Source organism: Aquarana catesbeiana, linkage group LG02, assembly GCF_042186555.1.
Source record: "Aquarana catesbeiana isolate 2022-GZ linkage group LG02, ASM4218655v1, whole genome shotgun sequence".
In the NCBI taxonomy this organism is placed as follows: Eukaryota; Metazoa; Chordata; class Amphibia; order Anura; family Ranidae; genus Aquarana; species Aquarana catesbeiana.
In genome coordinates, this window is record NC_133325.1 from 798155750 (window position 1) to 798165630 (window position 9881).

General features: G+C 50.1%; 1 protein-coding gene across 1 annotated transcript in view; it reads left to right on the forward strand.

Moving 5' to 3' along the window:
* The window catches only part of FSTL1 (follistatin like 1), a 66515-nt gene extending 56634 nt beyond the window's left edge, over positions 1 to 9881 (forward strand). Inside the window, exons 8-11 of the mRNA XM_073617511.1 lie at positions 961 to 1073; positions 2106 to 2216; positions 5569 to 5630; positions 9016 to 9881. Of these exons, the coding sequence (XP_073473612.1) occupies positions 961 to 1073; positions 2106 to 2216; positions 5569 to 5630; positions 9016 to 9060 (331 nt within the window). The 3' untranslated portion in view covers positions 9061 to 9881. The remainder of the gene's footprint in view (positions 1 to 960; positions 1074 to 2105; positions 2217 to 5568; positions 5631 to 9015) is intronic.

The window sequence follows — 9881 nt, forward strand, 5'->3', positions numbered from 1 at the left end:
AACCCCCTGCGCATCTGCCCCACCGCTGTAACCCCCTGCTCTTCTGTCCCACCACTGTAACCCCCTGCCCCAGATCTGCCCCATCTCTGTACCCCCTGCTCATCTTCCCCACCAATGTTCCCCTTTTCTCATCTGCCCCACCACTGTACTTCCCTGCTCTTCTGTCTCATCACTGAACCATCTTCTCATCTGTCCGAACACTGAACTTATCTGCTCATCTGCCCCACCACTGTAACCCCCTTTCTCATCTGCCCCACCTCTGTTCCCCCTGCTTTTCTGCCCATCCTCTGTAACCCCCTGCTCATCTGTCTCACCCATGCACCCCCTTTCTCATCTGCCCCAACACTGAACACCCCTGCTTATCTGTCCCACCACTGTAACCCTCTTTCTCATCTGCCCCACCAATGTACCTCCTGCACATCTGTCTCACCTCTGTACCCCCCTGTTCTTCTGTCCCACCAATACACCTCCTTTCACATCTGCCCAACTGCTCTACCCCCCCCCCCTGTTCATCTGCCCCATCACTGTACCCCCCTGCCATTCTGTCTCACAGCTGAAGCTCCTTCTTATCTCTTCCCCATCACAAGAGCTGACGATCGCAGCTACAGCAAAGTTAGAGATCAATGTTTCCCTCTTTTACAATGTGTGGGGGCACAGCGCCTCCCCCCCTCAGTGCAGGTGCGGTGTGGGGAATTCTGAAATTAGAATACATTAGTGTCTCACCGACACTTCCCTGCACTGCTCAGCTGATGGCGAGGGAGTCGAGTGTCGGCAAAAGAGGCTTTGAGTGCCGCTTGCAGCTCCAGTTGCCTGCCCCGGCTGTAATCCATCTACTTGAATGTTTTTACTGTTATAACCTTTAAATGGATGGTGTCCTATTTTGCTTAGTTTCTTAGAGTTGTATTATTGAGCAGTAATCTAACTACTGGACCGGTACTAATCCATTTGGTTGTCTCCCAGGGGTCTGTGCGTGGAGGCTCTCATTGAACTGTCGGATGAGAATGCAGACTGGAAATTGAGCTTTAACGAGTTCCTGAAGTGCCTGAACCCCGGCTTCAACCCTCCGGAGAAAAGTACGTAGCTGGGGTATTTTAAGTAATAATGTTACTAGACTTCCTATCTCTCCTCCACAACCAGGAGCATGATGGACCCGAGCCAGATCATCCATTAAGCAACCTGGGCTTGAAACTAGGACCTCATGGGGGTGTTAAAGGGGGCCCAGCTACAGTCTTAATGATCCTACAGTAAATCAGGAGGATAGAGCAGATGGTCAAAGCTGTGCACCTGCCAAGGATGGGGCCATCCCAATACCAATAATGCAAATGTGGGGGCTTCTGGGTTGGTACCTATCAATGACATATCGTCAATGTGTGTAGTGTGTGCCAGGCACAAGGACCCCGAGCAGGATGGGGCCCACTGTGTTCTCACACACTGCACTCATTGGGGGTTCCTGTTAGCATTGGCTGCCTGCCTTCTCCGCTTCTCCACTGCAGTCTCCTTTACAGGTTTCACCAGCAACAATCATTTTTGCCATCAATGGTTGCTAGGACTGTCAGTGCCCTAGCAACCAATCCAGGGCAGTCTTTAATATTGATTGGACCCTGGACAAAATTTTTATAGGACCCTTCCTAATCCACTTATGAACTATTTGTGGGCAGTGCGGGCTCAAGGGGAAGCTGCCTTGGGCCCCACAACAATGACTGGGCCCGGGGCAGCTGCCCCTTTTGCCCTGTGTTAAAGATGGCCCTGATCCAATGACGTGCTTTCCCAGCAGACACAGCAGGACGGAAACTCCTCTGTGCAAAACTGCTTTGTCCCCCAACTCTGCCTTCTGGCTCCTGCTTCCTACCTCCCACCCTGTAAGGTCTAAAGGGGGACTCCAGGTCTAAGGTAGGACTATGATCTAAAGAGGGACTTTGATCTAAGGGGGACTCCTGATCTAAGGGCTGACACTGATCTATGAGGGAAGTCTGATCTAAGGGGATAAGGGGGTCACTGATCTAAGGGGAGATTCTGATCTACTTTGACCTAAAGGAGGACTCCTGATCTAAGAGGGGACTGTGGAAATCAGGCTTTGTAGGTCAATATCTGGTGTTGTCTTACAGAGTGCGCCCTGGAGGATGAGACCTACGAAGATGGAGCAGAGACCCAGGTGCAGTGTAACCGCTGTGTATGTGCCTGCGGGAACTGGGTGTGCACCGCCATGTCCTGTGAAGGTAAGTGAGCCCAAACGACCTGCACAATCAGCCTGTCTACACTCAATGTCATCTTTAGCATTCTCAACCAGGGTTTTGTGGAACCATAGGGCTCCTCCAAAGGTTGATAGGGGTTCTTTAAGCTGTGGCTGACTGACCTCCTATCTTAAGGTGTCTCTATAGTTCTGTTGGTAGAGCCAGTTGCATGAAGCCAACAATCTTTTAAGCCATCCATAGGGATTGCATTTTTACCGCCACTGTAAGGGCTGCCTTATTCCTCATGACCACAAACGTAAGGGGCATTTTCTATTTTTCACTGACCACCAATGAATTGGTTTTAGTAAGGGTTCCTCGAGACCTGAAAATGATTTCAAGGGTTCCTCTGGGGTAAAAAAATGGTGTCCCGTGAAGGTAAGTGAGCCCAAATTGCCTGCACAATCAGCCCTTCTACACTCAGTGAGGACCTATCATCTATAGCAGCCATTCTCAACCAGGGTTCTGTGGAACCATAGGGCTCCTCCAAAGGTTGATAGGGGTTCCTTAAGCTGTGGCTGATTGACCTCCTATCTTAAGGTGTCTGTATAGTTCTGTTGGTAGAGCCAGTTGCATGAAGCCAACAATCTTTTAAGCCATCCATAGGGATTGCATTTTTACCGCCACTGTAAGGGCTGCCTTATTTCTCATGACCACAAATGTAAGGGACATTTTTTTTTCACTGACCACCAATGAATTGGTTTTAGTAAGGGTTCCTCAAGACCTGAAAATGATTTCAAGGGTTCCTCTGGGGTAAAAATGTTAAGAAAGACTGATCTATAGATCTGTATCTGTATAGAACTCATTTTTTTTTTTTAGTAAATATCACAGCTGTGTAGCTTCCTGTATACAGTGGAACCTTGGATTACGAGCATAATCCGTTCCAGGAGAATGCTTGTAATCCAAAGCACTCGCATCTTAAAGAGAGTTTCCCCATAGAAGTCAATGGAAACTAAGATAATTTATTCCGCATTGACTTCTATTGCATGCAATACTGCATGTGACCAGAGGTTGGGGGGGCGCCGGAGAGCCTCGGAAAAACTTGGGGACAGCTCGGCTGAACTCGTAAAGCCTCGGAAAGGCTTGGAAACACTCGGGAACGGAGTATTTCTGAGTGATTCCGAGTATTTCCAAATGACTCCGAACCGTTCCGAGTGTCACCGGCGCCCCCGCACCTCTGGCCAAATGCGGTACTGCACACCCCACTAGCTTGAATTCTGCTCGTGTTACGAGACAAAACTCGCAAACCGAGTCAGGATTTACAAAAAAAAAAGTTGCTCGTCTTTCAAAACGCTCGTTAATCGCGTTACTCATAAACCAAGGTTCCACTGTATTCACATATATTTGTGTTTCAGGAACGGTAGTGGAGTGTAGAGTGAATATCTGTGTTGGCTTTCATAATCAAGAATTGTACTATGGGGTTAATTTACTAAAGCCAAATAGACTGCGCACTTTGCAAAGTGTAGTTGACCCCCCTGCAAGTGCAGTTGCTCCAGAGCTTAGTAAAAGAGGTAATGTTTCACTTTGCAAAGAGCACCCAATCACGTGCAAGGAAAATAAAAAGGATAAAAACACTGCATTTTGGCTCGCACGTGATTGGATGAAGGAAGTCAGCAGAGCTTCTGCTCATTTACTAAGCTCTGGAGCAACTGCACTTTACAAAGTGCACCGTCTTTTTTTTGTCTTTAGTAAATCGACCCCAATGGCAGCAGAATAGAAAACCAATGGAAATCGTAGACTGTGCAAGAAAAGTTTATTGAAACCAGGGTTCAGCCAATGCGTAGGAATGTGTAGTGCAGTGGCGTTGATAGGGGGGGGCTTTTGGGGCTATAGCCCCGAATCTGGGGCCCATAGCCCCGAGTCTCTGCAGGGGTCCCCAAGGGTAGGGGAGGCTCTCTGGGGACCCTGATGTAAGTGGGGGGCTCTCTGGGGACCCTAATGTAAGGGGGGCTCTCTGGGAACCCTGATGTAAGTGGTGGGCTCTCTGGGGACCCTGATGTGAGTGGGGGCTCTCTGGGGACCCTGATGTAAGTGGGGGGCTCTCTGGGGACCCTGATGTAAGGAGGGGGCTCTCTGGGGACCCTGATGTAAGGAAGGGGCTCTCTGGGGACCCTGATGTAAGGAAGGGGCTCTCTGGGGACCCTGATGTAAGGGGGGGCTCTCTGGGGACCCTGATGTAAGGGGGGCTCTCTGGGGACCCCGATGTAAGTGGGGGGCTCTCTGGGGATATATACACACACACGTATATTACTGTATATACATGTATATGCCCACCCAAACGTATGACTGTCTTTACTACGCTGCTATGGGCTCTAGCCCCAGATCTTTCGTAGACCTAGCCACGCCCCTGGTGTAGTGCTTACCCCCGAAAAGGGCCCGCTGGTTTGGTCCCAGGTCTCTTTCCCCAGTTAGTGTACTAGCAGCCAGGCACATGGTTTTGGTCACTTTTCCGGCTCAATGATTGGTTTAGGGCAGGGATATGCAATTAGCGGACCTCCAGCTGTTGCAGAACTACAACTCCCATGAGGCATAGCAAGACTCTGACAGCCACAAGCATGACACCCAGAGGCAGAGGCATGATGGGAGTTGTAGTTTTGAAAAAGCTGGAGGTCCGCTAATTGCATATCCCTGGTCTAGGCGTTAGACATGGGCGGTTCATTTAGTTCCGAATTGAAATTCGGACGAATTACAATAGTACCGAATTTAAACTAAAAAAAATTGTACGAAATTCGAATCGTTTTTGAATACTTTTCGAATAGCATTCAAATCCGAATTTGAAAAGTTTTCGAATTTGAATAGTTTTTTTCGAATTCAAACAGTTTTCGATAATAATAGAACAGCCCAAAATAATCACAAGCCGCCTAACTAATTACAGTGCCGCTAAAAGAACTAAATTTACCTGGGCTAGTCAGCAGCCTAACTAGGAAGGTGCTGCAAAAGAATTACCTGAACACTGAGCCAGGCTCCTAGGCAAGTTTGCTGAGCCTCCACGACGGAAAGAACTGAAATCCAATGAATGAAAGGGGCAGGCCAGGGAGAGTCAGGCTGGGGAGGAAAGAGTTAGATGACGATAGATGTCCTCCAACCAAGAAATGAGGTGGGCGCTATCTGAATTGCTGCGGCTTCTAAACGCACATTGTGAGAAGCTCACAGTGTGCGGTGAAATCAAGAGGAAGCCATTTCGGTCCAGGAGAGGAGCCGGTATAACTGTGCAAGGCTGGAGGGAAGGCCGAAGGTCAGCTGTAAACTTTTTTACTTTCAGCAGGCGGAAGGTCATTCATGAATTGCAGGTACATTGCACACCATATTCTGTCATTAATTAAACGTTATCTCCTTCCAGACAAAGACGGCCACCCAGAGGGAGATATGAGCCGATATGTGGATGAACTTAGAAAGCACCAGGTGAGTAAAGACACTTCAGTTCTCACAATTCTCTCTACAGCCAGAGGGGGCAGCAGACGGTGAAACCAATTCCAGCATCATTACAATGCAGTCATTCCTGGGATAACTGAGCTCAATTGTGGGCATTTCTTACAGTTAGGAGTGCTATAGCTCTATAATCAGCAAAACTCATACATAACCGGCAAAGCTCTAGCTCTGACTGAGCAGGGTGTGTGTCTGATCTCTGCAGAGAGACCGCTGCTTCCGCACATGGGCACTCTTGGAGACAAAGAGGCAAACTGAAGTCATAGGGGGTGCACAGGGGGCACAATATGGGTCAAAATTGACATGAGGCGTATACTTGGAGACATGGGGAGGCGCTTGGAGTCTAAACGGCACACAGGGGCATTTGGATACACAGGGTAGCACTGCAGTCATGGGGGGTGCACAGGGGTACAATGAGAGTCACTAGATGACATGGGGCGCACAGGGGCTCACTTGAAGATTGCACAGAGGCACACTTGGAGTCTAGGGGGGTGCACTGGAGTCACAGGGGCACACTTGATGACACTGAGTACCCAGAGGACGGAGGCAGGCATGGAGGACACAGGAGGCGTGGGGATACAGATAAGGCACTGCAGCACGGGCCCAGCTAAAGTGTACCATTGTGTTACTTGAGCACTGAGCCATTTGTTCGTTGCTTCACTTGAAAAGACAGGGGCGCACTGTAGTAATGTGGTGCATAGGAGCACAGTGAGAGTCGGTAGATGATATGGGGTGCACAGGGGCTCACTTAGAGACACAGGGGCACACTGGAGTCATGGGGGGTTCACGGGGGCACAATGAGAGTCAGTAGATGACATGGGGTGCACAGGAGCACGCTTGGAGACATTTGAAATTGCATTTGGAGTCTATAGGGCAAACTTGGGGACACAGAGTACACTTGGAGTCTAAAGGTTGCACAGATGCACTCTTGGAATCAAGGGGGTGCACAGAGGCACACTGGAGTCACAGGGGCACACTTGATGACACTGAGTACCCAGGGGATGGAGGCAAGCATGGAGGACACAGGAGGCGTGGGGATACAGGCACTGCAGCACGGGGCCGAGCTAAAGTGTACGATTGTGTTACTTGAACGCTAAGCTATTTGTGCGTTGCTTCACTTGAAAACACAGGGGCGTACTGGAACCATGGTGGGTGCACAGGGGCACGATCAGAGTCGCTAGATGACATGGGGTGCACAGGGGCTCACTCAGAGACACAGGGGTGCACTGGAGTCATGGGGGGGTGCATAATTAGAGTCAGTAGATGACATGGGGTGCACAGGGGCTCACTCAGAGACACAGGGGTGCACTGGAGTCACGGGGGGGTGCATAATTAGAGTCAGTAGATGACATGGGGTGCACAGGGGCTCACTCAGAGACACAGGGGTGCACTGGAGTCATGGGGGGGTGCATAATTAGAGTCAGTAGATGACATGGGGTGCACAGGGGCTCACTCAGAGACACAGGGGTGCACTGGAGTCATGGGGGGGTGCATAATTAGAGTCAGTAGATGACATGGGGTGCACAGGGGCTCACTCAGAGACACAGGGGTGCACTGGAGTCATGGAGGGGTGCATAATTAGAGTCAGTAGATGACATGGGGTGCACAGGGGCTCACTCAGAGACACAGGGGCTCACATGGATATACTGGGGGTGCACTTAGAGTTTAGAGGGTGCACAGGAGTAATCTCAGAGATACAGAGCACACTGCAGTCATGGGGGTGCACTGGAGTCACAGGGACACACTTGATAACACTGGGTACCCAGAGGATGGAGGCACGCATGGAAGACACAGGAAGCATGGGGATAAAGATAAGGCACTGCAGCACTGAGCCATTTGTATGTTTCTTCACTTGAAAACACAGGGGCGTACTGGAGTCATGGGGGTGCACAGGGGCACAATGAGAGTCAGTAGATGACATGGGGTGCACAGGGGCTCACTCAGAGACATGGGTGAACTTATACCCAGAGGACGGAGGCAGGCATGGAGGACACGGGGATACAGATAAGGCACTGCAATGCAGGGTCTAGTTAAAGTGTACCATTGTGTTGCTTGAGCACTGAGCCAATCATGTGTTGCTTCACTTGAAAACACAGGGGTACACTGGAGTCATGGGGGGGTGCATAGGAGCACAGTGAGAGACAGTAGATGACATGGGGTGCACAGGGGCTCACTCAGAGACACAGGGGTGCACTTAGAGACACTGGTGGGGCACACTGGAGTCATGGGGGGTGCACAGGGGCACAATGAGAGTCAATAGATAACATGGGGCACACAGGAGCACACTTGAAAACACAGGGGCGCACTGGAGTCATGGGGGGGGGGGGGGGGTACATAGGAGCACAGTGAGAGTCAGTAGATGGCATGGGGTGCACAGGGGCTCACTCAGAGGCACAGGGCCCACTGGAGTCATGGGGTGGCACTGGAGTTCCAGGGACACACTTGAAGACACTGAGTACCCAGAGGATGGCATGGAGGACACGGGAGGCATAGTGGTATAGGTAATGTACTGCAGCAGGGGGGGGGGGTTCGGCTAGCTAAAGCATAGCAATGCATTACTTGACTGCTAGGCCATGCATTGCTTCATAATTTAAGACGGCGCCAATCAGGAAAGATGTCCCCTGAATGGTCGCAGTGGCAGAGATCCAGAGCTCGATTCCTGGAGAGGTGATTGTTACACTTTATTTTCCAATTTACCAGTCTTATGCCCCGTACACACGGTCGGACATTGATCGGACATTCCGACAACAAAATCCTAGGATTTTTTTCTGACAGATGTTGGTTCAAACTTGTCTTGCATACACACGGTCACACAAAGTTGTCGGAAAATCCGATCGTTCTGAACGCGGTGACGTAAAACACGTACGTCGGGACTATAAACGGGGCAGTAGGCAATAGCTTTCATCTCTCTTTATTATTTATTCTGAGCATGCGTGGCACTTTGTGCGTCGGATTTGTGTACACACGATCGGAATTTCCGACAACAAGGTCCTATCACACATTTTCCATCGGAAAATCCTATCGTGTGTACGGGGCATAACTGTATACCTGCCGCCATCTATTACATTTGGACCCTCGTATTGTTTCATGGAGTGCAGTAAATCTGTGGGGAATAAGTTTTAGGCCCCGTGTAGATGGGCTTTGGGTTTGCATCAACGATATCAGTTGGACAGACTTCTGAGATCAATCAGATTTCATTGACAAGGTGCATATGACCTGCAGTTGACCTCCTTTGCTACAAAGCATGGACTTGTATAAGAATGCACAACCCACATGACATGAAAAAAAAATAGACTCAGGCTCTTACGCTGCTTGAAAATAAATGTTTCATACCGACCGATTGTTTCTTTTGCCTTCGCAGGAGACGATTGAGAAATCCAAGCAGGCCGGCAGCAAAGACATCTGAAGAGACTGCAGATCCCCTGCGCTGGCAGGTCTCCGTGCCGCCCACCTCTCCATTACTTAGTTCTATAGGGACGGGCAGGAGAATCTGATTTTTAGCTGTCGATGACAAATCAATCTTTGTAGGGCATAGGTGCAAATAACGAAGGGGAGTGGGCTTTTGAGTAAGAGCCCCCCGCCAAAAAAACTATCCAATCACTTTACCATTCCACGCCTTTCCGAGATCGCTTACCCACGCTTCTCCCCCCCCCTTGCCCCCTTGATCTGGGAGGCAATAAGGCACTCGGCCTAAAACTGTGCCATTACCCAGCGGAGGGTGAACATGGGCCCTCATCCATGAAACCAGCAGCATGGTGGCCGTTGCCTACGCGATGCTTGCAGGGGGCACAACCCTTCTTTTTCGCCTGCCGTTGCCGAGTGCCTTATTGCGTCCCCATTTTATTTCCTTACTGTATTATCTCACTACAAGAAGATTCTGAGTTCCCCCTCCAGCCTCAGTCTGGGTAAATTTCGCCCCGGTGAAAGGGGTGTCACGGTAAAAGCAAGTGAGAATGTTTACAGGAGTGGTGGTTACCAAGAGAGGTGCCACGCAAGCAAGGGTCTGGGAGGGTCTGGTAGGTCTCCCCAATGGGCAGATTTTTTTTTTTTTTTTCGGATGTACCCCGAGTCATCCTGATCCTGCCCTGTTCGGAGGTTTTACAAATATTTGATGGTGTTGGGGTTGCCCTTCGGACAGTGGGGACACCCATTAAGAGTAGCACAGTGGAGCAGCGAGTTGCCCACAATGGCCCAATCAGAGCTTTCCTGTTGTAACCTGCTCAAGAA